The 27,383-nt window shown below is 42.4% G+C and overlaps 3 protein-coding genes across 11 annotated transcripts in view; 2 read left to right on the top strand and 1 right to left on the bottom strand.

The window, feature by feature from the left end:
* LCA5L (lebercilin LCA5 like) overlaps positions 1 to 5,230 on the top strand; it is an 18,735-nt gene extending 13,505 nt beyond the window's left edge. Inside the window, exons 6-8 of one of the 4 annotated variants that reach the window (XM_020789360.3) lie at positions 550 to 647; positions 1,898 to 2,027; positions 3,006 to 5,230. In XM_020789360.3, the coding sequence (XP_020645019.3) occupies positions 550 to 647; positions 1,898 to 2,027; positions 3,006 to 3,784 (1,007 nt within the window). In that variant the 3' untranslated portion in view covers positions 3,785 to 5,230. The remainder of the gene's footprint in view (positions 1 to 549; positions 648 to 1,897; positions 2,028 to 3,005) is intronic. The other 3 variants (XM_072994145.2, XM_072994146.2, XR_013543617.1) reach the window with 3 other exon arrangements.
* Positions 1 to 19,568, bottom strand: part of GET1 (guided entry of tail-anchored proteins factor 1) — a 27,667-nt gene extending 8,099 nt beyond the window's left edge. Inside the window, exons 1-5 of one of the 6 annotated variants that reach the window (XM_078390536.1) lie at positions 19,361 to 19,550; positions 11,991 to 12,156; positions 10,024 to 10,091; positions 8,938 to 9,052; positions 6,510 to 7,398 (exon numbers count right to left, since the gene is read on the bottom strand). In XM_078390536.1, coding sequence (XP_078246662.1) covers positions 7,325 to 7,398; positions 8,938 to 9,052; positions 10,024 to 10,091; positions 11,991 to 12,156; positions 19,361 to 19,459 — 522 coding nt within the window. In that variant the 5' untranslated portion in view covers positions 19,460 to 19,550 and the 3' untranslated portion in view covers positions 6,510 to 7,324. Of the gene's footprint in view, positions 1 to 6,509; positions 7,399 to 8,937; positions 9,053 to 10,023; positions 10,092 to 11,990; positions 12,157 to 17,865; positions 18,303 to 18,385; positions 18,648 to 19,360 lie in introns of those variants that run through there. The other 5 variants (XM_020789366.3, XM_078390537.1, XM_020789364.3 and 2 more) reach the window with 5 other exon arrangements.
* On the top strand, positions 19,034 to 27,383 carry HMGN1 (high mobility group nucleosome binding domain 1). The gene is made up of 6 exons (XM_020789368.3): positions 19,034 to 19,265; positions 19,826 to 19,846; positions 19,953 to 19,982; positions 20,063 to 20,113; positions 25,137 to 25,268; positions 26,254 to 27,383. Exons 1-6 carry the CDS (start codon positions 19,251 to 19,253, stop codon positions 26,299 to 26,301), a joined length of 297 nt encoding a protein of 98 aa, XP_020645027.1. The 5' UTR covers positions 19,034 to 19,250; the 3' UTR covers positions 26,302 to 27,383.

The following is a 27,383-nucleotide window of genomic DNA, read 5'->3' on the forward strand; positions in this document are numbered from 1 at the left end:
TCTAGGTAATGAGCCCTATAGATTTTTAAAAAGAAAGTGCCACCACTTTTATTTGTGCTCAGAAACTGATCAGAAACTAGATCAATACCTTATGTACTAGTATAACAGGATCTGAATATCCAGTTTGCTATATTCTGAACTGTAGTTCCATGGCAGTCTTAAAGGGGACTGCCACATAGCAGTTCTGGATGTTACTAGAGCACGACTACCATGGCTACACTCTATCTCCCAAAGAAAAGCCACAACTGATGTATCAGCCTGAGCTGATATGCCACAAAAGTTACTTGGTTTTCTAGTGAGAAAGTTGGACATGGGGAACCAAGAGAGTACAACTTGAACCTCTAAGGAAAATGCAGTCTCATCCAGAACAAGCTAAATAGGATTTTCCTGAACTATCTACTCATAGTACTATGTCTTATCAGGATTTAATTTCAGCTTACTGTCCCTCATCCAGCATTCCTATCCCAAGCCAGGATAATTAATGTTCATTTATCAAATATGTAACTAGAATAAAACTCCCACCAGTGACTTCCTATGTTCTTTTCATAGATATTAATGTCAGCAAATTGGTACAAGTAGATATAAATTTAGAAGCAATGACTCCTCAACATCAAGAGACAAACAGAAGTGCAGTTGTTATAACAGAGGTATGGCAGATATATTCAGCCACTGTTCATTTATAAAGTTTATTTACTTCTATGTAGGCTTGTTTCTTCTTGTTATCTACACATTATCCTAACATTTTTCAACTACATTGTGAATATGTGTCAAGCTACAACTTTGATCACTCCCAACCAGTATCTCTGGGAATGATGAAACCTATTGTCGAACACATGTAGAAGACTGCAGGTTGGGAAAGGCTGCTAAATATATTGGCCTACACTCTAGAATGGGTATCAGAATGGTATCTGCTTTGTAATAGTGAGATGTGAAATTGAAAAGCAACCGAGACCTCCTTGCTGTGCCATTATTCTTTGTAGCAATCCTACTGTTCCTCGCTGCTAGAGCAAATGCTTTGTATGCTGAAGATAGCAGCTTCAATCCTTGGCATTTCTAGGTAAGTCTAGGATAAAACTCAGTCTAAACACAATAAAAAAAATTACTACCAGTCAGTGATAGCATTACTGAGACTAATGGATCAAATGTTCTGAGGGAGCTTCCAATGTTTCTCAGGATATGAAACAAACTGTATGTTTCCCACCGCATCTAGTCATTACCTTGTCCAGTTCTTGCAAAAGTGGCTGTCCTTCCAGGTCATACTTGGATTGTTTGCTTGTTGCAAGAATGTATGCAGAAAACACAAGCTGCTCCCTGAGTACTTGAGCTGCTTCATGACTATGTCAGAGAGGAAAGCCCTTAAACTCCTTAGTCTGTTTTTGTAATTTATGATCTAAGCCAACTGGGGTACATCCCTATTTTTTTTAGAGGGCCCTGTTGCTATTTTGATCCACTATACTGGGATTTTTAGAATATGCTCTGACTCAAATGGTACTGTAAATTTTGATTTTTTTTCAAAGGATCAGAGTGAAGCCACATGAACTGCCATTCTTAAGATTATGTTAACACTGGGGAAGTTCAATCAGATTCTTAATTTATTCTTTGTATCTAGCTGTTCCAGGTAAAATCTAACATCTGATGAGTCTTGCTGTAATGTCTGTAACCTCTTCCCCATTATTTTACAGACAGCATGAAGACTACATTAACAATGAGCTTTTCTCCCCTTTTTGCCTCAAAAGTTTACACACTTTTTTTCTTGAGAGTGACAAGGTCAAAATTTGAGAGTGAACCTATTAAACAGAAATCTGTCATAATGGTTTGTTACTGTTATAGTGAAAAGGAACTGTTATAGTAAAAAGGAATATATATGGTTCTTTCTCTCACTCCCCAAAACTTCTAGGAGCTGACAACCCAAGATATCAATGAAAAAAGCAAACTACATGATGGGCATAAAGAAATGGGAATAAAAAGAAAAGTTCATCAGAGTGAAAAGTTACCCGTACAAGAAATTTCAGATAAAACATGCACAGGTACTTCAAAACTATTTCAGAGCTGTTAAAATATGTACAATAAGCAGACTGCATTCTAATCTACATAAAATGGGTTGAATATTCAGTCATAGTAGTCACTTACATGATTTCTGGTTCCCTAAGAGTTCAATACTACAGTATAGTGTTAATAAATGCTTCAGTATCTTTTGAACTTGGCAACTACAGATGTGTTATGCAGCAGATCTTTGAGCATACTATATGTTCAAAATATCTGTGCAGTTAGTTGCACATCAAAGTAGTCTTCCATACAGTGGTGCCTCACTTAACGATTGTCCTGAATTACAACAAATCTGCTTTATGACAATCTTTTTGTGATCGCAATTGCGATCGCAAAACAATGGTCTAAATGGGGGAATTTCACTCAGCGATGATCGGTTCCCTGCTTCGGGAATCGATTTTCGCTTTACAATGATCAAAAACAGCTGATCACTGGGTTTTCAAAATGGCCACCGGGTGCTTAAAATGGCTCCCCTCTGTGCTTAGGGACAGATTCCTCGCTATACAGGCAGCGAAAATGGCCGCTGTGTGGAGGATCTTAACTGGACGGTGAGTTTTTACCCCACTGGAACGCATTGAACGGGTTTCAATGAGTTTCAATGGGGTTTTTAATTTCGCTTTACAATGTTTTTGCTTAACAGCGATTTTCCTGGAACGGATTATCGTTGTTAAGCGAGGCACCACTGTACTAATAATCCTTGGCTAAACTTGAAGGCTTGTGTATTTAATAATTCTTAATGAGTAAGTGATGTTATGGAACCAGCTCCTTGCTACTTGACTGGGGCTACCCCAAAACAGCAAATTTAAATTGAGGGCATTAAGTATATGTTGCAGGGCATCTGTAAGTATTAAATATTTTGCTCTTGTGTTTTACTTAGATTTAAACATAGACATTATTATACAATATTTATGGCCTGCTTTCTTGGAAAAAAAATAATTTTTGAGGATAATTTTTTGCAGAGTTAATAAGAGAAGAGATCTGTCCAAGCACAGAAAAATATTTCAGATGTGAAAACCTAGAAAGACAGAAGAACAGGAGAGAAAGACAAGGGCTAGACTTATTGAAAGAAGAGTTTGATAAATTAAGGGCAGAACAATCACTACAGACTATAAATGATATTGAGAAGAAAGAGAATAAACTGGAAGAAGCTATAATCAAAACCCAAGAAAACAAAGAAGGCAAAGGAAGTGCAGAGGCAAGGGAAGAGGTCTGTGATAAACTGCCAAAAGCAATACAAAGACATAGAACGCCATCAAAATTAAAGAAACAGTATGTGTTTACAGAAGCTATTGAAAATTTACACCAGGGTTTCCCTTCCACACGTCGGCTATCCACCTTAACTACTACATGTAAAAGCAGAGAGGTGAATACACATCAGAGTGGTACAGCTGAATTTAAGGCAGGAGATTCAGACAGTGCCTATGAGCCTTCATTTTGTAAGATTACCAAAGCAAGACACAAAGACACCACTTCAACATGTGATGAAAACAGTATTCCTACGGTATCAGTGGAGAAGAAAAACACTCTTATGGAAGAACTCTTTGGACCAAATTGTCTCTTAAAAGACAATAATCCAAACCTTAATTTAAAGGAGGTGGGTAAAGAAAAAGACATATTACAGAATGAAAAAACATATGATGAGATTTCATTCATGAATGATAGTTTGCAATGTGGTGATTCCAAACAAGTCCACATGAAGGCTTTTCATGCTGTTGCCTTCTTGGAGAATCTCAAATAATGAATCTATGAGTTCAAAATGATTTCAGTTTGGAATACATAATTTTTGAAAAGCAGTGTATTCCCTGCTTTCTCCCTTGAATGTAATGATTCTAGACTAATCTGAATGACTTTCACACTATCCTCTGCACATATAACAGAAGTAGAATTTTTTTTATATTGCCTTACAAATGAAAAGGCATGAAAGGTATAATTGGTAGCAGTTTATATTTGATAATGAAATATACAGTGTAATATTGCAGTGCATCTTAAAGGAGTCTAAGAACAGTGAGAATTGTACTACTAGAGAATCTATAAAATTGATAAAACAGTCAAAAATACATTGGGAAAAAAGTATTGCATTGGCATTGGTGGTAAAGTTTAATGGGAAAAAGTAGCAAACTCCTACTTGCAATTGTTAAGGTGAAGGTTTCACCTAGTTTATCTTATCAGTTTCCTTCTACAATTTAAAATATCTACCTGGCTGAAGTTAGAGCATCATTCACAAAAGTTGGACAAAGTGGATTCCTGCTTAAAAAAACTACCAAAAGACTCAAAACCATATTCTTCTAACAGCCACAGCTTATAACTGAGGACTGCTTCAGATAAAGTACTTCTGCCCCCATAGCACTACTCCTTCAATCCTCCAATTTTATTAATCCTCAGACTTAGCATTTTTTAGAAACTTTATCTGACCTATACTGCATTAGTATGACCATGGTTATAATAATGTCTCTGGTTGTAATCAACTTATGTATGTCAAATTTAATGGTTTTCTAATGTTGTACTTGCACCCAGACTGTGGCCTGAATGTTTATGGGTTATTTACACCAGCATACATTCAATATTATAAACTGGAGCAGTGAACTGGCCACTGATTAATGAGTTGCTGCTTGTATTCCTTATGCAAAAGTCATGTGACTGGGCATGCAATGAAAATTTCAAGTGGTGACTCATCAATTAGCTGCAATTCACCACAGTGAATTACATTTATGCTGCTGTAAACAGCCAAGAGTCTGGTTGTTTACAGGATTCTGGCCTGTGGGCAATAATAACACTCAACAATATATAAAAAATCTCTTCTAATTAAACACCCTTGGTAATTCAAACATTAAATGTTATGCTACCCACAAGACTGTTCTCTTTGTTTTCCATCATAGAACAATGCAAAGTACTGCAAGTTAGTACAAACAGATGTGAAGATATGTAACAAGACTCAGCAAGATTAAATATTTGACTGCATCATGTTATCATCCCCTGTTGTTCTAAAAAGGGATTATTTTGTCATACTTTTATCTAGAACTAGACATGCTATGTTACAGAAGAGTTGGGGTAGACTCGATATTAGTGGACAATGAGCATCTGCTCCATCAGACAGAGAGACAGCCAACAGAACTGATGAGATCATTTGGAAGACATCTTGGGGGTTGGTGAAGACTAAGTTGATAACACCTCTATCTTATGTACAGGAAAAGCGTTTGAAGCAGGAATCAGCATTAGAGATGGGCATGAACTGCCAGTTTGGTGGTTCATGCTGATTCATTTATGGGCCAAACAGGTTTTCGACACTTCAAAGTCTACCTCCTCTGGCGGACACCCACTCAAAGGCAGCAGCCTGGCTTCCCTGCCCTACATCCTCCAGGAGCCCCACAGAGGAAGTGGGGCTTTGAAGCGCCAATCACCTGTTTGGCCAAAATGAAAAAGCATGAACCACCAAACTGGCAGTTCATGCCCCTCTCTCATCAGCACAAACGTTTACAGACTACTGCAGCACTTGGGTCAGTTTGCTTGATAATACTGTATTATTAAATATAGATATGCTCTAGTCCCCATACTGTCAAATGGAGACACCAAAATTAGGCAGTGCAATATACAATGTCCCCCTGGAAGCTTGTGTTTTCATAGCTTTTTTTCCCCCTGAATAGAAAGTTTTAAGACATAAGTGGATGATGTCATATCCCTAGGTCAGCTTTCTGCCCTTTGGACTCAACAAGGGTTGCATCCCAATTTGTTACAAAAACACTGCTCCTGGAAGTCACACTATGCCTACTCCTGACTTAAGACAATATTTGAAATTGAAGCCTTTGAGAATACAACACACAGAAAAGTCCCATTAAACCACAAAAGATGGAAATCCCTTTCCTATAGATTTTTTAAAAAATACTTATTTTTTCCCAAAACACAGCTGCAACATGCAGTTATTGTTTTCATGTAAGTTAAAAACATTTAAACCTAGTATGAGGAGCAATTAATTTATTGATTAGGAATTAAACTGCTGAAAAAGAAAGGAGAGGTGCAGATTACCACACAATTGGGATAGTCAAGCAGGCCACTTGGAAACTGATCCTACTCTTTCACCTCCTCTGCAGAGCTTTGTATTCCAGTACCACTGCATTATTCTGGTTCTCTGCCTGAGAACTTTAAAGCAGGGCCAGCCTTCATTCTTGACCTTCCTAGATGGTGCAAGGAAGGGAAGACCAGGTGCAATATGGTACTGTGCTGCTTAGCAACTAGTAATTTGAAGAACATGAAAAACTACAATGCTGCATGCACTGCCTTTCCTTTTCTTTTAAAACCAGGGAAATGGAAAATATCAGCCCTCAGCTGCTTGCAGGTTGCCTGCCCTGTCTAGATTTAAAAGAGGGTGAACAGGGAAGAGAGTACTGTAAAGACTGGTAGGTGGCTACAAGGGCAGGTGAATGACTGTTTCCTAACTTGCAGACAAGAAAAAGGAAATGTTCAAAATGTTTGGTATGGTTTCCACAGAACATCATTTAATAGACAATTACACTTCAGCACAATTTTTTGTACAAAATAATAAACTTTTGAAATAAGACTACTTGGAATACAACTATCCACATCTACATGAAATATCTTAGTGGGAAACCTATCCCTTCTCATCAAAACTGTAAAATGTCTTGGACTAAACAAGGATTAATTAAAACACAGGCAGAAAGTGTGAAACCATTCCATTTATGCAACAATATCTTCTATACCCTTCTGGTTATAACATGTACTAGCAGTCTGAGCCAATAAAATCACCTGCAACACATCTGACCTTGTCTGATTTTGTACAGTAAGCAGGATCAAGGCTAGTCTGTACTTGGATGTAAGACCACTAGGGAACTCCAGATAGGATTAGGAAAGAATCCTGGAGAGCTATTGCCCATCAGCATGACAGTATTGAGCTAGACGGTCTGATAGTCCAACATAGGAAAAGGTAACTTTTTGTTCTCTCTTGATACTCAACAGTGCAAAGCAGAACTTTCAGAAGTGTTAAGACTACAAAACTGCATGTGTTAAACGAGGTTCAGCACATAAATCTATAAACAGAACACAACTTGAAAGCTACTAGTAAGGAGACACAACAAACACATTACATAATTATTAATAACATTACAATAAATATTTTATGTATGGTTTATTTGATCCTAGCCCTGCCCCTTTCACGGACTATCATGAACAAGATGGTACAATTCAGATGTGTTGCCATCATAAGAAACAGAACATTGCTTAGAATGAGACAATTGAGGGGAGTGAAGAACTGCAATAAGATTCTTTCTCAGCTGAAGGGGTGAAGCATAATGGCCACAACCTTGTTGCAAACCACCAACCAACATGTAATGCCAACACCACCTAAAAATGAGAGAGGCATGGTATAAGTCACCAGTACTGTAGTGTCATATAAATGAAAGGAGTACATACAACTTGTCTATTACTAGTACATAAGAGAGAACAAGATATCAACAAAAAATATGCCTATGAGAAAATAACTAATGAGAGAAAATAGTACTGTATGGATACCATGATTGCTACAATGTGTACTCTGATTCATACAGATTAGTGCTATGATTTGTTGTGCTACTGTGGGCACAATCCACCAGTTTCTTCTCGGCTAGTTTGTACAGCGGGGTCTCGACTTACGAACGGCCCTACTTGCGAACAATTCAACTTATGAACTCGCCCTATAGGGGAAATAAAGACTCGACATACAAACTTCCCTCAAGTTACGAACAGGAAAAAAGTGCTCCCTCCCCTTAGAGGCTTCTGGAGGGGGGAAAAGGGTCAGAAACTTAAAAATAAATAAAATAAAGTCACTTACCAGGCCTTGGTAGCCCCCAAACAGCAGGAAAAACAGCAGGAAACAGCTAAAAGCCCACACCTGAAGGGAGCCTGGCAGCCATTTTGTGCTTTCCCCCCCTCCTGCACCCTCCCCTCCTATCAGCTGATCGGCTGGCTCTGAAGAGGCTTGGGGAGGCTTGCTCACTTGCTCAGCACCTAAAAAGCCTGCCTGTGTGTCTTTGTGTTGAAAATATCAGCACAACATGCTTTAAAACATGATTTAAAATTGGCTTCGTTGAAAAAAAAGATTTCTAAAGTGCTTTGCAAACTGTTCTCTGCCTTCCTCCTGGTTTCCTGAACCTAAGGGGAAAAAAAAGAAAAAATATCCCCCTCTAGTGGCAGAAGGTGGAATAGCAGCTTCCCATTAGTTTCTATGGTCAGAAAAGAGCAAATACAGATTAAATGGTTTTCAATGCATTCCTATGGGAAATGCAGATTCGACCTACGAACCACCTTCCTATACGGATTAAGTTTGTAAATTGAGACCCCACTGTATTTCTGAAATGAATGGAAAGCTTCACACCAAACTGTTTCCTATTTGTTTCAAGGAGAGCCATATCAGTGCCATTTCTACTCGTGTTTCATGTTAATCACAAACTGTTGTGTCACAGAAAAGGATTGTGTATAGTTAGACTCTTAATGAGAAGTACTCAACACACATTTGACAAGAAAAACCTTATGTTGATATGTAATGTGTGAAACAACTTCCTAGTCCTAATTTTGGGAATGGCAGATTATACCATACATGTTAAAATCTTACAACCACTCCCATCTTTTTCACTGAAAGGCAGCTAAAGATAGAATGCCATGACCCTTGAGTATGTGTTTCCTACTTAAATACTTGCTCAATGGTAGCTGTAACGGCATGAAAACCAGTAGTATGTAGCTCCAGGAAACACAATGAACCATGCATGATTGTACTCCACAACTTCTTCGAAATTTGGAAAAACAAAAGATACAGCAACATGTTCAAAATAAAGCTGTGAAAAATGTTGAGGCAGGAAAGAGAAATACTATTTGTGCAGAACCTGGAATAGTAGTTCTAAGACTTACCTGCCACTCCTGTTGGAAAAGCAACTAAACGTTCTAATGGGGCAAGCCATTTGCTTGGGAGGACAGTAACTGGCTCAGAGTAATACTTCCAAATGAGAGAGATCATTAAGGCAGCCTGGAATAAAAAGTGGTTATAAGACTATATATGAAGAGAGCAAAATCAGAAATCACTTGTTTTCATTTAATGGCATGTTCAGCATTTCTGATATCCAGGAAATTCTAGATGCCTGTGTTGTACTAGATTATAACTCAATGCATAAAAAATGCAAACCATTTCTACGATCTTTTAGTTGGCATTGACAGGTTAGAAAGCCTCTGCACATGGAACGTCCCTGGAGCTTGGAGAACAACACCCACTCCCATGAAGCCAACCTCACAAATTCTGGAGGAGTTTTAATTTTAAAACTTGCCTGCATTGTTGACCAATTAATTTTTAAAAAATGATTAAATGGTGTTGGGGGGGAGGTCCCTCTAAACATGCAAAATTGCTCCCTATGCCCCTTGGGGCCTACAAGGAACTTTCTGAGCCAAACCCTTTTTAAAAATTGGGTAGGGGTCCTCAGAGGACAGCATTGTGGTCAGTTGGCTGTATGCTACTGACCTCTTGTTTTGACCTACACTTCAGGAACAGGGCATATGGCATTCTCTGCATGGTCTCAGAACACATGACAGTGAACACAAACTTGTATGACTAGTTTCCAGGGGGCAAAAGGGGAAGACAAAGGAACACCTACCTATGGTCTAAGTTTCATTGAGACCAAAATTTGTGTTTGAACAATGTAACTTGAGACTGCAGGTGTGTAGTGTTTGTTTGTATGTGTTGATAACTGAATGACGATCCATACAAGACAAGACTTTTCAAAAAGAAAAGTAGCACAGCAGGAGTAAACTTGAGCAAAACGCCTTCTCTGAGATCTAATTTCTGCATGTATGAATCTGATTCTAAACACAAATGATTGCTTAAATATAAATAATAATTAGTAATACACAGTCAATTTAATATGAATGTACATCTTTCAAAAATAAACATAACATTTGCTATTCTTTTAAATAAAATGTGCGCTTGCACAATCAAATTCCACCTACCTGTAAAATGTAGAACACAATATTTATTACCCACTTTATCTTGGCTAGTTGAGCTGTTCTTGTTTTCACTGTTAAAATAAATAAGTATAAATAATCCACAATACAAGAAAAATAAGAATGTATGTTTGTACTTTTAGCAAAAGTATTTTTTTCTAATTAAGCGGCTTTGTTCAAAAGCAATGTCACTGGCAGTCATCCTGACAGAGATAAATCTATTGGCTCAACTTCAAAAGGGGTATGTACTGAGAGAACCGTTTCCAATTGGGGAATCAGTGCGATCTCTCATGACCTCAACCAATACACCCACAAAACCTGCTCTGAAGGGCTGGGAAACTGTGCAGAAGGCTGCAAGGGTAGGTTTTGCTACTGTGCCAGTACAACATTGGCCATTAGTTTTCTCCTCCCATTCTACTTTTTTTATTTTCAGAGAAAAACACAAATCTTTTTAAAAAACACACTGCAAAATATAATACATGAATTATAACACAAACCAAGCATTCTTATCACTTAAAATGGATCTCCATAAACATACAAATCCATACAGAAACCACATTTTTCTGAAAAGGTCTGAGCTGCCTCTAGGGAAAACTGTACCAACAAATTAGTGTTTACATATATGTCTGTTCTTTGTATTTATATGTGCAGGGTTGCATTAGCCCATACTAATAATGTTGTGTGTCAATCCTCAGACACATTTATATAGAAAGAAAACACACTGACAGCACTCTTAAATATTGTTAAAATGAATCAATGGCCCATTTGTCAATCTTCTAGGACCTGTCTCTAAATGTTCAGCTTTCGCTAAATAACAACAACAAAAACACAACAGCCTCAGAACTTTTATATTATGAATTATAAGGAAAATACTATGAACAAAAGTCAACTTTTTATTAATCACTTTCTAAAAGTGAAACTTATTCCTCTATTATTTCATGTTCAAAAGAACAAGTACAGAGACCTGTGTGATGGCTAAAACTTTATACTGTAGCTGGCACTTTTTAATTTTGTTACAATTTGATGTTAAATATAATCACTTCAGTTTAAACAAGGGATAAGCAACTATGGAGGGCCTGAGAGGGCCAACAAGGGCTTGAATAGACCACCAAAATGTAACAAAATGAAAGCAAGCAAACAAAGACTACTACTTCTATCTTATCTATTTAAAATGTGAACTGCTGCTCCTGGAGACTTACTTCCAGGATCACCAATTCTACCTTTTTCAATTTGATTTTTTTTTTTACAAGATTGGGGAGTCAGATGGGCATGTGGGTCTACGGCAACAGCCCTGAGGGCCATATCATGCTCATCCCTGATTAAAACCCAATTCAATTGTTTTATGTTTTTACTACTAGGAAGATAAGAAGGGGAGAAAAACACTATAAAATCCAATGCAAAAAGAAAACAAACACAAACGAGAACACAAAAGCAAGAACTTTTGTAGATTACAATCTATTTTTTCAGACACACAGCATGACAGCGTCATGTTATCAGAACCCATTCATATACACTTTCATACTTCAGATGTGTATATCTGAAGAAATGGATTCTAATGCAGCAAAGCTCACACTGAAGTAAATTTGTTTGTCTTACAGGTGCCACAATACTTTTTGTTTTTCTTTTGTTCATATTCTTGGGAGATTTTTACTTAGAGCAGGCAATTATGATACAGAGAATGAAAGCTAGCCTTCCAGAACAGTTTTCTCGTTGCTCACCCCCCCCCCCCCCGCCAGAGGACATGTTGATTTTCAATGACATGTACAGAAAATATTAACAACCCAGTCTTAAAATAGATGATCTGCAGGCATGGCGTATTTTGATGGCTATATTTTGTACTTAATGTTTTTTTTTTAAAGGAAGACATCAACATTAGAAGCAAACTTGGAACAGGCAAGAACAAAGAAGCAAAAAGTTCAAATGATCAGGGTAAAAAAATGAGAAACATGCACATATATGAAGCAAATATCTACCATGAGTCTTCAGCTTGTCAGTCATTTTGTTAATTTTCCTTTCTAAGCGGGCGTATCTGGCAAATTCATCCATCATACTAATGGTCGAAAGTTCTTGCTTCATGTTCTGAATTTCTGATCTCATCTCCGACTCCTGCTCAGCATCTTTTTGTAATAACCTTGATATCTAACACACAGAGAAGCAGCTATTGTCATTTCAATATTTTTAAACAAAATTTCTTCATATTTCTCTTCACATACCATACGAGCTTTCTCAAAAAGATCTTGGATCTCATGATTTAGAAGTGCCCAGACATTCTGGTACAGAGTGCCTTACAAATTGTGACTGAAGAATATATTCTTAAGCCCCATGAGGAGCATTAAGGAAGTGATTTACTTTAAAAAAATACTTCCCCCATATGTGTCATCTGTGACTTTGTTATTTTTTGTATGTTTTACCTCAATTCTACTTAACCTTTTTAAAAATACCCTCAAAATAGAAGATACACCTGCATATGTATATTAACAGTTGCACTTCTTCTCCAAAAATATTAATATATGTTTTAATATTTTTCAAAACTGTGTCACAACTTGCAGAAGAATAAAATACAATGGAACCTACATTCTGGTCTGTGCATCAACCTGCTTTAGCTTTGCTCACTTTCCCATCAGCCTAGACTTAAGTTCATTTTATCCCATTTTCACCCTAGTCATTTTTTTTAAAAAAAGGTCACACAATAATTCAATACATTTTCATGCACTTTTCTTAACTTATTTTTGTGTATCTTTTCCTTAATATGCGACCTTTGCAAGCAATCTCCCAACATCATTTTTGTACATTTTAGTAATTTATTCACAGGGAAGGAAATAAAGCACAATGAATGTGGCATTCTTATTAACTTGGGATGCTTCAGTTTGACAACTCATTGAGGAATTTTCAAATCCTGTGAGATTCTTTGCCTCCAAGTTATGAGTCCATGAAAGCTCTGCAATGTGTGCAAACTGTCTGTGCAAAATGAGTCTTTTCACTTTCAAAAACAAAGTAAATGCACACACACACATATCCATACTTAGAGCAACTGTTAATGTTGCAAACAACCCCTCTGATGCTTCTAAACTTTAAAAGTCCATACAAAAAAGCAGTGGCAGGTGTCACTTGATGCAATCTACACTGTTTTAAAGTGTTATATGTGTTACCATGTTACTGACACAATTTTGTCTCATTTAAATGAAAAAACCCACCTGACCTATTGTTGAGAATGCCACAAAACACTTCAACATCTTTTGGGGTAACAATAACTTTGTAACTCCTTGTCCAAAGGAGCAAAGATTTACACCCTCATATAGCATTTATGTATACATCTAGTCTCTTGAGACTAAAGGATGCCTAATTTTTTTCCCTGACATGTACTGTATATTTTGACTACATTTTTAAAAATCTGAGAACTGTGTGGCAAAATTCAGGAAAAAAATAGAATGCTGAAGTATAACTCTCAATTTGTAGGTTAATGCAGAAGTATGGATTAATCTACCTGCCTTAAGAACATGTCTTCTCTCCTTCAAGTGTTCATACTTTAAAATTATTCTCAGTTGATACAGTGGGGTCTTGACTTAAGAACGGCTTGAGTTAAGAACATTTTGACTTAAGAACCACTCTCATTGGAAAATATTGACTTGACTTACATACTTAGATTTGAGTTAAGAACTGAAGAAAACCACGTGGGAGGCAGGGAAAGTGCAAAATTTGAACTTTCAGTTAACTGTTGGCCAGTGAAAAGGGTGCCTGTCCGCTTCGTCACTCCTCCCAGCGTTTAGAGTGGATTGGGAGACAGTCTTCGGACTGCCTGGTACTGTACTGCCTGGACTGTATTTTCCCTGCCTTCCCTGAACCTTTCTTGACCTAAGAAAAAAAGAAACAAAATATCCCCCTCTAGTGGTCGAAGGCAGAATAGCAGCTTCCCATTAGTTTCTATGGACGGAAAAGAGCACATACTGATCAAATGGTTTTCAATGCATTCCTATGGGAAATGCAGATTTGACCTGAGAACTTTTTGACTTGAGAACCGCCTTCCAATACGGATTAAGTTCTCAAGTCAAGACCCCACTGTAAATGGAACACATTGTATATTTTGTAGCTAGAGACTGAAAACAAAACTTCGACAGAACAGCTTTTTTTAGCCATTATATTAACAGCCATAACTTTTGATCTTTTCCATAGAATTTTAAGTGTTTGGAAGATATTGGCCTAAATGCACAGCACCCTGCAAGAAACTGGTTATTTTCATAGGCGCTGATCCTGCATATCTTGAAAAACTGTGAACTTCACAGGGTATACTCCTTTGAGTCTGAAACATTGCAAAAGTAGCTTGTTTTGGCATGAGAGCTTACTAAACAATAAGTGGATGTATTTTATTTAATGAAGTAGCATTTGACTTTTGGAAGTGCCTGGGCATTCTGCTTGCAACTTGCAAATGCTCCGTAAGATACACTTAATAAACCAAATACTGTATCCTATTTTGGTAATTAATCATTTATCATCTCATGCTAGAGAAAATAAAACTGCTTGAGCCTCCATGCCATTTCAATCTGGGAAACTAGATTTCTACGAAATAAAAACACTATGTGTCATAGATATCTGACCATAATCTCTGAGAAATACAGTGGTGCCTCGCATAGCGAGGTTAATTGGTTCCAAAAAAAACATCGCTATGGGAAAACATCGTTAAGTGAAACGTGTTTTCCCATAGAGATGCATTGAAAACCGGATAATCCGTTCCAATAGGAACGGATTATCCGGTTTTCTCCCCCACTATCGGGCGCAGCCCTTTGGGAGAAGCCTCGGGGGAGGGGGGGAAGACGGCATCAGCTCCTGCCTTCTCCCCCACCAACTGGCTTCTCCCAAAGGGCTGCCCTGACTGTGCTTGCAGCAGCGGAAGAGGTGCCCGGTGCTGCAAGCACAGTCGGCCATGCCTCCCACCCTTCTCAAGCCGCAGGAGGTGGGTGGTGGGTGGGAGGCATAGCCGGACTCCTTGGCAGGCACCGCGGCTCGGATCCGATCCGCGGTGCCTGCTGAGGAGTCCGGCCATGCCTCCCACCCTTCTCAAGCCGCAGGAGGTGGGGGGGGTGGGAGGCATGGCCGGACTCCTTGGCAGGCACCGCGGCTCAGATCCGATCTGAGCCGCGGTGCCTGCCGAGGAGTCCGGCTATGCCTCCCACCCCCACCCCCACCTCCTTCGGCTTGAGAAGGGTGGGAGGCATGGCCGGACTCCTCGCCAGGCACCGCGGCTCCGATCCGATCTGAGCCGCGGTCCCTGCCAAAGAGTCTGGCTATGCCTCCCACCCCCACCCCCACCTCCTTCGGCTTGAGAAGGGTGGGAGGCATGGCCGGACTCCTCGCCAGGCACCGCGGCTCCGATCCGATCTGAGCCGCGGTGCCTGCCGAGGAGTCCGGCTATGCCTCCCACCCCCACCCCCACCTCCTTCGGCTTGAGAAGGGGGAGGCATGGCCAGACTCCTTGGCAGGCACCGCGGCTCAGATCGGATCGGAGCCGCGGTGCCTGGCGAGGAGTCCGGCCATGCCTCCCACCCTCCTCAGGCCGCGGGGGGAGGGTGGGGGGATCCATCCGGATCCCCCCACCCTCTCCCCGCGGCTTGGATCCGACCTGCGGCAGGCTACCCCATGCATGGTCGGACTCCTGAGAGTCCGACCATGGCCGGGGAAGCCGGCCGCGGGGAAGGGGAATCCCAGCGGTGGCCTCGGAAGGACCCTTCGGAAGGGTCCTTCCGAGGCCACCGCAGGCATTTTCCCCCAGCTGAGTGGCGGGAGCTTCAAAGCCCCGCCGCTCAGCTGGGGGAAAATATCGGCAGTCGGCGGTGGCTTTGGATGGATCCCAAAGCCACCGCCGACCGCCGACATTTGCCTTCCGAGCTCTCAAAGGGCTTCCCCACCACACATTGGAGAAAGCCCTTTGAGAGCTCGGAAGGCTCTCAGCGGCAGCGGGGACAGGGTAGGGGATGTCCGAATGGCTTCCAGGCGAAGCACTGGAAGCCATTCGGAACCCCCCTGCCCCCGCCGCCGCTTGGATCCAGCCCCTGGCCGGTTCCCCTTGCATGGTCTGATCTGACCATGCAAGGGGAACCGGCTGGGGGCCGGATCAAAGCTCCTACCGCCGCCGCCACTTGGATCCGGCCCCCGGCCGGTTCCCCTTGCTTGGTCTGATCTGACCATGCAAGGGGAACCGGCGGGGGGCCGGATCCATGCTCCTACCGCCGCTGCCGCTGCTTGGATCCTGCCCCCGGCCGGTTCCCCTTGCACAGTCGGATCAGACCATGCAAGATGAACCGGCCGGGGGCCGGATCCAAGCGGCGGCGGCGGCGGTAGGAGCTTAGATCCGGCCCCCAGCCGGATCCAAGCTCCTACCGCCGCCGCTGCTGCTTGGATTCTCCCCCCGGCCGGCTTTCCCTTCCATGGTCGGATCCGACCATGCAAGGGGAACCGGCCGGGGGGCGGTTCCAAGCGGCGGCGGTGGCGGTGGGGCTTGGATCCGCCTCCCGGCCGGTTACCCCATTCATGGCCGGACTCCTGAGAGTCCGACCATGGAAGGGGAACCGGCCGGGGGGCAGATCCTAGCCCCGGATGCCTGATAGGCATCCGGACCCCTGCCGCCGCGGCTTGGATCCGTGTTGCGGCCAGCTACGCCATCCATGGTCGGACTCCTGAGAGTCCGACCATGGCGGGGGTAGCCGGCCGCGGGGCGGATACAAGCGGCGGCGGCGGCGGGGGTCCGGATGCCTTTTAGGCATCCGAAGGGGAATCCCGGCGGTGGCCTCGGAAGGACCCTTCGGAAGGGTCCTTCCGAGGCTACCGCCGGCATTTTCCCCCAGCTGAGCAGCGGGGCTCCCGCTCAGCTAGGGGAAAATGCCCCCTCCGAAGGGGAATCCCGGCGGTGGCCTCGGAACGACCCTTCGGAAGGGTCCTTCCGAGGCTACCGCCGGCATTTTCCCCCAGCTGAGCAGCGGGGCTCCCGCCCAGCTAGGGGAAAATGCCCCCTCCGAAGGGGAATCCCGGTGGTGGCCTTGGAACGACCCTTCGGAAGGGTCCTTCCGAGGCTACCACCGGCATTTTCCCCCAGCTGAGCAGCAGGAGCGGTCCTTTGGAGGCTCCCGCCACTCAGCTGGGGGAAAATGGGGCCCATGGGGAAAACATCGCAAAGCGATTTTTCCCCATAGGCAACATCGCAAAGCGATGGCAAAAGAGATTGCTTTTTTGCCATCGCTATGCGAATTCATCGTTAACCGGGGCACTCGTTAAACGAGGCACCACTGTACACTAGAATACTTCTCAATACAATACTTCCCATATTTAAGCTTTTAAATATACACATCTTCTGTATGAGAAGCTGCCACCTGAGACATACCTCTGCTGTACTTTCTTGCTGTCACCGGTTTCAAGCTATAGCCAGTCTTTAAACAGGTATCTGACAGCCAAATAATCAACTAGCAGCCTACAGAAATCCCATTCTACTCTTTACATCGCAGCCTTTCTGCTGTGAAAGCCTAACACACCTTTTCACTCCAGCACATAACTGCCAGTACAGTATTAGAAAAAGAGACAACAGGACATACATTCCAACAGCTTTATAATCTGCTTAGAGGCTCCCTATTTGTCTGCCTGATAATTGAAATGAACCTATTCGTCTCAACAGAAGTTTAAAAGTTGCTTGGGTCATAACTCTTCAAACACCTCCATAATGGCTATGGGGAAAAATGGATGTGGGGCTAGAGGACAGCTTTGCAGATACCCTGGACTGCCAGAAAGACAAACAAGTGGGTCCTAAATGAAATCAAACCTGAACTAGTTCTGGAAGCAAAAGTGATAAAACTGAGGCTCTCTTACTTTGGGCACATCATGTGAAGCTAGTATTCCCTGGAAAAGACCATAATGCTGATTAAGGTGGAAGGCAGCAAGAAAAGAGGAAGACCAAATGAGATGGACTTGACTCCTTAGAGGAAGTCATAGGCTTCAGTCTACATGAGGTGAGCAAGGCAGTTGAGGAGAGATCGTTCATTCATAGGGTCCCCGTAAGTGGGAGGCGACTTAACGACACGTAACAAGAGCAAAAGCAACAACCAATGGCTGTAACAAAAAGCTCGAAGTGCTCTGGGGCAACTATTCTGCTTTAAAGCAACAGCCCCCAACGTTTTTCTGTGTGGAACGAACTCCACACAAAACGAAGCGAGCCTTTCCCTCGAGTAAAATTAACTGAAAACGTCTTGGGCGTCTGAAAAACCCGACGAACCTCCTCCAACCTCTCTTGACCCCGCCGAAAAAAAGTTGGAGGGAGGGGGGGAGGAGGAGGAGATGGGCGAAGGGAGGCGCCGTCGTCATGGGAACACGGCGAAGTGATGTCACTTACAATAGAGGAGCAGGAGGGCAGGAGGATTTTGAGGAGATTGCATAAAAACACGGAGCTCAGAACGAGCAGCCACGCGCCGCCGTCCGTCACGTGCCCCGTCGTCGTCTCCACCTGCGGCTCGCTCATTATCTCTGGCCGATGGGAGGGGAGCACAGGGCAGAGAGAGAAGAATGGCTCCGGCACCCCCCTCCGCCACTCCCGGTGGCCTCAATTGTTACGGATGGGGCCGCATGCAAGAGAAGCGCGTCGGGGTTGCGCTTGCGCGCAACTCCACGATCGCCCACTTCTGCTCGACCGTAACAATAACCCTGAGAGGCTCTTGCTTACAGGCTGGCCGCAGAGACGCATGCGCACATCGTCAGAGAGGCGGTCATTGCTTCTCGTGTGACGTAAGCAGAGGCACCTCCCCGCAGCCCCTTCACCGCCTCTTTGTTGACGGAGCGCATTGAGGCCGACGGGCCTGTCTGTCTGGCTAGGACGGACTGTTGTGATTTAAAAAGGGCCCCGCGAGCTGGGCCGCCCAATAGGAGCCTGCGGAGCTTCCAATATGGTGGGGGCGGCGCTGGGGCGGGAGTGCGCGCAGGCGCACCCCCTCCCCTCAATCCGGATGAATCCTGCTGCGGTGCCGCTGGCGCTGCTGGGATGGTTGCAGGAGGAGGAGGGGGGGTAGGTAGGCAGGCGGGCGGGCACTCCAGCCCGTGCGCAGTAGTGAGACTCGGACTGTCAGGAGGCTGGAGGTAGCCGTCACCGCCATTCGTGCTGTGAGAACGAGCTCTCCACCTGCCCGACGCTAGGGAAACATACCCATATAAAAAGCCCAGCAGAAGCCGAGTGTCTCCGTTCGGCCTCGCAAGCTTGCTCCGCCATGCCGAAGAGAAAGGTTGGCGACGGACGGACGGGCGCGCGCGCACTTTTAACGTGCGGCCAAGGCGCGCACTCCTCCCCCTCCTCCCTCCCCCCCTTTTTACCTCTTACCCTATCGCTTCTTTTACTAAAAAAAAAAAAAGCAAACAAAAAACTAGGCGAGCGGTTTATCTTTTGAAACCGGGGCGCTCTTTTAGGCGACGACTTCATCGCAAGGGCCGAGTTTTCGCGCGGAATCTGCGGGAGGGGGAGGGGGCGTGACGACTAGACATGGCCGCGGCATTCGCCGTCCTCTGGGCCTGCCAGCCTCGAGCCTGTTAGAAAGGGGACCGGGGGGGGGGGAAGGGTAGCGGGTGGCGGTTTTCCTGAAGACCGGGCCTGGTGCAAGATCCGGCGTCCGGACCTTTCTGTGAACGTTAGTCGACAACGGCCTCAGCCTCCAGATTTCGGAGGGGGGGGAGGAAAGGGGTTTGGTGCGTGCGTGATGACGATACGCCTTGGGCTGGAAGCGGCGGTGCGCGCATGCGCCACTTTTCCCCTCTCCCCCTTGATTGATTTCTTACTGCTCTATTGCAGGTGAACGCTGCTGAGGAGGAGGTAAGTAGTAACGAAACGCAATAGTGGTGGAGTGCTACGTGATCAGGAGGGATAGTATTGTTGAGACCATTAATGTTGTAATTTTTTTGGTTTGTTTTTGTTCCAGCCAAAGAGGCGATCAGCACGACTGTCGGCGGTAAGTAAGAGTTTACACTGACTTTTTCTTTTAATTTGTAGAAGAGACATTTATAATCAAAGTTTGTCTGTTTGTTGCAGAAACCTGTAGTTGCCAAAGTTGAAACAAAGCCAAAAAAGCCAGTTTCAAAGGTGAGTTTTTTTGCAGGTTGGAAAATACTCACACTTGTTCATCTGTCCAAGATGTGTTTAGGAAACTGGGAATGGATAGTCAGAGTGATTAACCTTGTTTGTAGTATTGATTTCCATAGATTATTGGAGAATTCAGTTCTGAACCCTTTTTACAGTCATCAGTATACTTAGCAATGAACATACTGTATCTAACAAACTAACAGAGACAATCTGAACCCTGGCCAAATAACTTGCAGCTTGTGCTTTGACTATGAGTGTGATGGATGAAAAGGGAGGGGAAAACTGACAGCTGGCTGGAGTCAGTAAAATTCTCTTTTTTACTAGTACCTTTTTATTGTTTGTGTTTATCTGAGAGTTGATGCTGTGATGAAGTGTTCTATGAATTATGCCTTAGGTCAGAAGATAAAGTTGATCAAACTATTTTTTTAACCTTGCTGTCTTTCCAGCAGCAGGATATGTGACAATATTTTTGTATTCTATACAAATTATTGTAAAAAATACTGATGTATGGGGAGTAGGTAATAGGATGAGATTCTTTGGAATTAAAGAACTTTAATCCCCATAATTTGGCTGGATTATGGGATTGAAAACCCTCAAACTGGCAAGTGGTAAAGGAGCCCCATGATATGGCTGTATTATGAGATTTGAGGGCCCTCAGTCTGGCAAGTGGTAAAGGAGCCCCCTCACCTCCATGCTGTTCATGTGCTGCTTCTTTAATTTAAGAAGTGTCTGACTGCATGATGAGAATTGTGAGGATGTCATGGACTTGCACAGGTGCATGGGGGAACAGGTTCTAGTGGCAGACCAGTTTATTAGAAAAGTTTAATAATGGAGAACAAGCCATTAGCTGTTATTGGGATCCTGCTAGAGTGAGAGCCTGTGTCTTTGGATAGTTCCATACTTAAACTTAATGCAGACAGACACACTCCTCTATCGAGTTGCAGGCAACAAACCCTCTAATTTTCAGCCCCACTGGGTGGGGCTCTGCCTCTCCTGGCTTTGCCCCTGTGTATTCACAGGACTCCAACCCCTCTCATGCTGGGTTCCGTCGTGACTGGAGCCTAACGTGATCGCTGCACAGAGAAGGAAGAGAGCTGCGTAGAGGGAGGCGGAGTTGTTCACATGCATGCCCAGTCTGAAAACTTGGTTGCAGACACTGGAGGACTGTCTTTGAAAGTATGAATAGGTCCAGGTGATCACTATCTTGATCTGCAATGCATCACCCATATAAGGAGAACTTTAAACAAGTAGACTGTGATATGTGAGATTCAATCTATTCCGTGCCTTCTGTGATCTTTAATTGCTAGCTCTCAGTCACCTTTTCTGTCAGTGATATAGATCAGAAATTGTTCCCCAATTTGATTCAGTTCTTGATTCTAGGATATATTTTAGTATATCACCAAGAAGACTGCATAGAGAGTGCCTTAATAAAGCAGCACACTTATTTAATAAATACCTTGGTGTACAGTGAGCCCCTGTCACTTGTCCCAGCTCCTGCCAACCTAGCGGTTCGAAAGCATGCAAAAGGCAAAATGCGAGTAGATAAATAGGTACCACCACGGTGGGAAGGTATCGGTGTTCCGTGTCTAGTCGTGCTGGCCATGTGACCACGGAAGATTGTGTTTGGACAAACACTAGCTCTATGGGTTGGAAACGGAGATGAGCACCGCCCCCTAGAGTCGGACACGACTGGACAAACTGTCAAGGGGAACCTTTACCTTTTACCTACAGTTGTAGTACTGTAATAGCCAGGAGCTTAGCACTTACTCTGTTTTCATGGATGATTTTTTTTTAATAATGATGCTGCATTTTATCTTCCAAATATGAGTGAAAGTATTAGCCTTTATTACAGGGGTGGGCAATTAATTTTTATGGGGGGGCACATGAAAATCTGAACTGTGTTCGGGGGCCGAACCAATTTTACTTAAAAATAAAATGAAACAGTGATGTTATGATTGTTTTTATCTTAAACTTGTTAATCTTCATAAATACTAAAGAGGCTTTTTGTGGTATGGTAAAGATAAGCAACTGATCAACTTCAGACAAAAAGCTATAAATGGTTTTGATGTTCAAAACTGTCCACAGGCTGGACAGGAGCGGCTCGCACTTTGCCCAGGTCTGCTGTATTAGGAAACTGATGTGCAACTGAAGTGGTATTCGGTATAAGAGAAAGAAACAAGCTAGATGGAAAATAACATGTGAACAGAACAGTCAGTAATTATATTCCCATATGATACTACAAGATTAAATAGTTGTGGTTGCTGCCATTTGTGCAGGACACTATTCTGAGATTTTTGAAGGAGCTTTTGAAAATGTGTTAAGTATAAGCAATTCAGGAAAAAGATGCAGCATGTTATATGAGTGTGTGAAACAAAGGAAAAGCTGGTTAGAATGAAACTTATATCTTCTGTATCATTGTCATTCATGTTATCAAGCCATAGGACAAGAATAAGTTATTGATTGCAATTTGTGCAAAAATATGCTTGAGTCTTAATTGCTCTCCATGGAAAAATATGACTTAAATATGAACAGAAAGTCTTTCCCTTTTAATAATGTCTGTGATCTACTTGAGAAACCTTCCTTAGTTTGTCAAATAGTAAGTTAAGTTGGATCTTCTTGTCTACTGTGGTACAGTGGTGCCTCACAAGATGATGATAATGTGTTTCATTGAAATCGCTGTTTAGCGAAATCGTCTTGCGAAAAGTGTTTCCCCATTAGAATGCATTGAAACCTGTTTAATGTGTTCCAATGCGGAAAATAGTTGTCGTCGTGCGAAAATCACCCACAGGGGAGCCATTTTAAATTGCTGTCTTCTGAAGCAGTGCCGAAAACACCCTACGGAAGCCATTTTGCAGAGCCGCTGATCAGCTGTTGAACTAAACTGAACAATGGCAGGCTGCCGCCGCAAGCCCCATGTTGCCGATAGCCCCTGGTAGAAGGGAGCTCCTCTGTGCCCACCTGGCCCCAGTTAATGGCCAAGGGACCTCCCCTCTCAACTCTGTCCAGGGAACTCCCGCACTGCGGTGAAAGGGAGCCCCTGAGTACCCACGTGGCCGGCAAAACAAAGGTGACCTCCCCCTCTCGTCCCCCGGGCAGGGGAACCCTTGCTCGCCGTTGGAAGGGAGCTCCTGAGTGCCCACGTGGCCGGCAAAAACAAAGGGAGTTGCTAGATGTGGCTCGTCTAGCAATGAGGGAACCTCCCCCTCCCGAGCCCCAGTCTGGGAAACCCCTGCTCAATGCTGAAAAGGACCTCCTGAGCTTCCCAAGTAGCCCCTGTCGTCCCTGAAGCCGCTCGCGACCCCCCCCGCTCCCCAGACGCACCTCTGGTAAGCACCGCTTAGTGTGGGAGGGGAGGCAATCTGGCGGGCGCTTCCCACTCGGGTGACGAGAACCAAGCGGCGAAGAAATCCCAAACTTGTTTGCTGTGGGCAGATAGGGAAGCAAAAGGAGCGGAGGGGAACTGGTGCACGCTGTCTCACTCGCTCGTGTGAGGAGGCAAGGGGAAATCCTGGGCTTGCCTTACTGTGCCAGGAAACCCCGTTCATCCGTGAAGCCACTTGTGATCCCCCTTTCCTTACCTATTGTTAATTATTTTGCCTCAGTCATGTTTGCCAGAAGTGTTTTCATCTTTAAAAAAATATATACAGAAAAACTACGTTTGTTGCTTATAACTTCAAACATAATGATTTTTGCTTACCATGGAAAACTTGATATTAACTACCCCAAATATTCTTGATATTGCCTGTTACCAGATGAAAATTATCAGACATATATTGTTGTATTGTGGTGCTTCTGACATGAACTTTTCACCATGAAAACCAAAGTATATGGATATGAATATCAAAGTACAGTGGGCCCTCGACTTACGAACAGCCCTAGTTGTGAATGTTTCGGGTTACGAACCCTATCTCATCGCAAGTGGCAGACCCTACTTGCGAATGCAGATCAAGTTACGAACCCAAAAGGCAGGGAGAAAGGGCAGGAAATTTGAATTTCCTGCCCTTCCTCCCTCCCTTTGGAGCTTTCAAAAAACTTCCTCCTATGTTAACATTGAGTGAAAGGAGGGAGACTATTTTTCCCCGGTCGCCCTGCTTGCTTCTCCATGGGAGGACTTAGGCCGGAATGGATTAATTGGTTTCCAGTGCATTCCTATGGGAAATGCTGGCTCGATTTATGAACTTTCCAATTTACGAACTGACTTCCGGAACGGATTACTTCTCCATGGCTCGTAAATCGAGGGTTGACTGTATAAGATACCATTTTTTGTAAATCGAGCGTTGATTGTATAAGATACCATTTCATAAATCGAGGGTTGACTGTATAAGATACCATTTTTTGTTTCTGTTCTCAGAAACCTGTATTGTAGTGCAAATCGGAATTAATGCAGAACAGCAATTCCAAATATGCCGTGCTACATCAGCAACTGTATTTTTTAAAGCAACAAAGAATTCCTGGAATTCACATCATAGGAACTTGGGTATAAGTGCTGTCATACTCAGTAGAGCTTACTTTAGTTGACATATAGGGTATTTTACTACAGTGGTGCCCCGCATGACGACGATAACTGTCCCGTGAAAATTGCTGTTTAGTGAAATCGTCATGTGAAAACCCTTTCCCCACTGGAATGCATTGAAAACCGATTTAATGCATTCCAATAGGGAAAACACTTCGTTGTCCAGTGAAGATCACCCATAGGGAAGCCATTTTGTGAGCGCCAATCAGCTGTAAAAATGGCTACCCTGCGAAACGTGGGTCCGGAAAATACAGGGCAGCCATTTTGCAGAGCTGGAAGAATCGTCATGCGAACAAACGGTTTGCGAAGCACGGACCTAATCGACGTCCAGCTAAAATCCCCCCATAGGAATGACTGTTTTGCAAATCACTATAGCGATCGCAAAAAGTCAGCATTGCGGATTCGTTGTTTAGCGGGGTCATCATTTAGCGAGGTACCACTGTATTGATAAAGGCCTTAGTTACTACAATATCTGCTTACTTAATTCACATCAGTTATGTTTTGTTATAGGATAAGTCTGAGGAAAAGAAAGGCCACACTAAAGGGAAGAAGGGACCAAAAGGAAAACAAACTGAGGAGATTAAGGAAGAGGAAGTAAAGGATAGCTTGCCAGCAGAAAATGGAGAAGCAAAGAATGATGATGTGAGTGTTCATACATGTTATGTATTTCATTGTCCTTTTCTAATTTTAACTCACCTGTAAGTACTGCTGGGTTGGAGCCAGAAGAATGGACACATTATGTTGCATTCCATCAGTCCATTGGATATTGTCAGAGGACAAACAATTTAAGATTTGTTGATCCTGTTTTAAATATTAAATAGATTAGTGAAAGGGAGATGAGGAAACAAGATGAAGATTGTGGACAACAAACATGTTGTTTATATATCCAAATTTGGTGATAGATTTAATTTAATACTTCACAAACCTTTAGATTCTGAATTAGTCAGAAAATAAATACTGTGCTTTTAATACATTAAGCTTTGGAAGAGGTTTAGCGTAATCTAATTTACAACTGAGTTTTTTTAAGCTAACCATGTACATTTGATTTCATAGTTTACAAATTTGCCAAGTGATAGACAGGATTAGGTAGCTATGTTTGAGAACAATCAGAATGTTCTTCATAGATCATTAGCAGTATGCTGAACCTGGGTACGGAAACATGGAAATTCTAGATTACAAATATATTTTATGTGAGTTGATGTATAATTTTAAAAATGTCTTTCTTGGTAGGTACAGAATTAATAAAATCAATGAAAGCTCACTGAACAGAGTAATTCAAACAGCAGCTTTTAGACATGAATTAATATAATGGCCTATGCATCTCACCAGTACAGATTATGTATTCATTTTTTTTAATAGCCAAGAATGATTGTTTTTCTATTTAAGGATTTAATATATTATGCTAATCTGTCTGAACTAAACAGAAAAGGTGAAACCGGTTGTTCTAAAATGTTCCACTACAGTTTTGTTCTAGGTAAAGGTATAAAAAGAAAATTCTTTTGGACTTAATGCAGTTTCCAGTTTGAGTAAAAAAATGCTTAAGGTTTTAAAACATTTTAAGGGCTTCCAAGTATTAGCCTGGAGACAAATGTTTATATATTTTTAAATGAAAATTTCTTTTTTTCAGGTCCCAGTAGCTGATGCAGCAGGAGAGAAGGAAACAAAATCTGAATAATGTCTTTGTACAAAGTCTTTAATCAGTGGTTCCTGTACCACCATCTTGTACAATTCAGAGGAATATTTTTATCAACTATTTTGTAAATGCAAGTTTTTTAGTGGTTTTAGAATAAACATTTTTTAAACATGAGGGATTTCCCCTATATCCCATTTAACATAGCTGAGTATAAATGTTTCCTTTTAAAAGGTGAAAATCATGCTCTGGTTGTCTATTCTCGGTACAACCAACAATCAATGGAATGTTCTATTAAGAAGTGTCCAGATCTTAATTACAGTATAGTCCTATGCATATTTACTTAGAAGCAAGGCCCACTGATTTCAGTGGCACTTACTCTTTAGCAAGTGTGCGCTGGATTCTAGCATTAACATTCCACAGGCCAGGGTGGGCAGTTTGCAGTACACATTAGGCCCATGAAATTATCTTTATGCAGAAGTTTAATCACTGAATTTAGCTTCATTTCTTTAAATTTCTAGCTGGTGCACTTGCAGTTTGGTTGAAATTTGCAGTTTGCTTATTGTGGGCCGGTATGGACCTCAGAAAAAGACAAGTTATTCACCCTTTCTGGAGACTGGGGGATGGTTTTATGAATTGTTAACAGAAGTATAGCACAGAAAAAATGTTGACGTGATAAATAAGAAAATGTTTTCACATTTATCTTCCCAATTTGTCATCTGTAGACCACTTCTTCAAAGATAATTGTTCCCTGGTGTTGGATCTCCTTTCCAGATTTGTTTTATCTGTGAAAGAGTTATTTTTGGTAGTGGTAGTTTTATTTTTTCAACAGCTTTGTAATGTGTTGTGGAAGATTGGAAATATGGGTGTGTAGTGTGTGTGTGTGTATGGTCAGTTACTGAGTAGACAGTTTTTCTGGTTAAGCAGACATAACTTCACAAGACAGTATTTGAGACACTGGTACTTTTCTACTTTGAATTAATAGACTGTCAAGAAAGTTGTAATGTAAAAGTTGAATGTAAACCATGTCAGATTACCATGGTTTACATTCAATTATTGGACAAGAGATCTCTACAAATAATGTCTGTGATTCATCCAAGACGTTTCAATAAAATATTGGTTATAAA

This window comes from Pogona vitticeps, chromosome 3, assembly GCF_051106095.1.
Source record: "Pogona vitticeps strain Pit_001003342236 chromosome 3, PviZW2.1, whole genome shotgun sequence".
In the NCBI taxonomy this organism is placed as follows: domain Eukaryota; kingdom Metazoa; phylum Chordata; class Lepidosauria; order Squamata; family Agamidae; genus Pogona; species Pogona vitticeps.

Bases quoted from the DNA above. Each gene is read 5' to 3' on its own strand.
- HMGN1 (XM_020789368.3), top strand. The intron at 19,847-19,952 runs GTAAGTAGTAAC...TTTTTGTTCCAG, and splicing joins TGAACGCTGCTGAGGAGGAG to CCAAAGAGGCGATCAGCACG. The intron at 25,269-26,253 runs GTGAGTGTTCAT...TCTTTTTTTCAG, and splicing joins GAGAAGCAAAGAATGATGAT to GTCCCAGTAGCTGATGCAGC.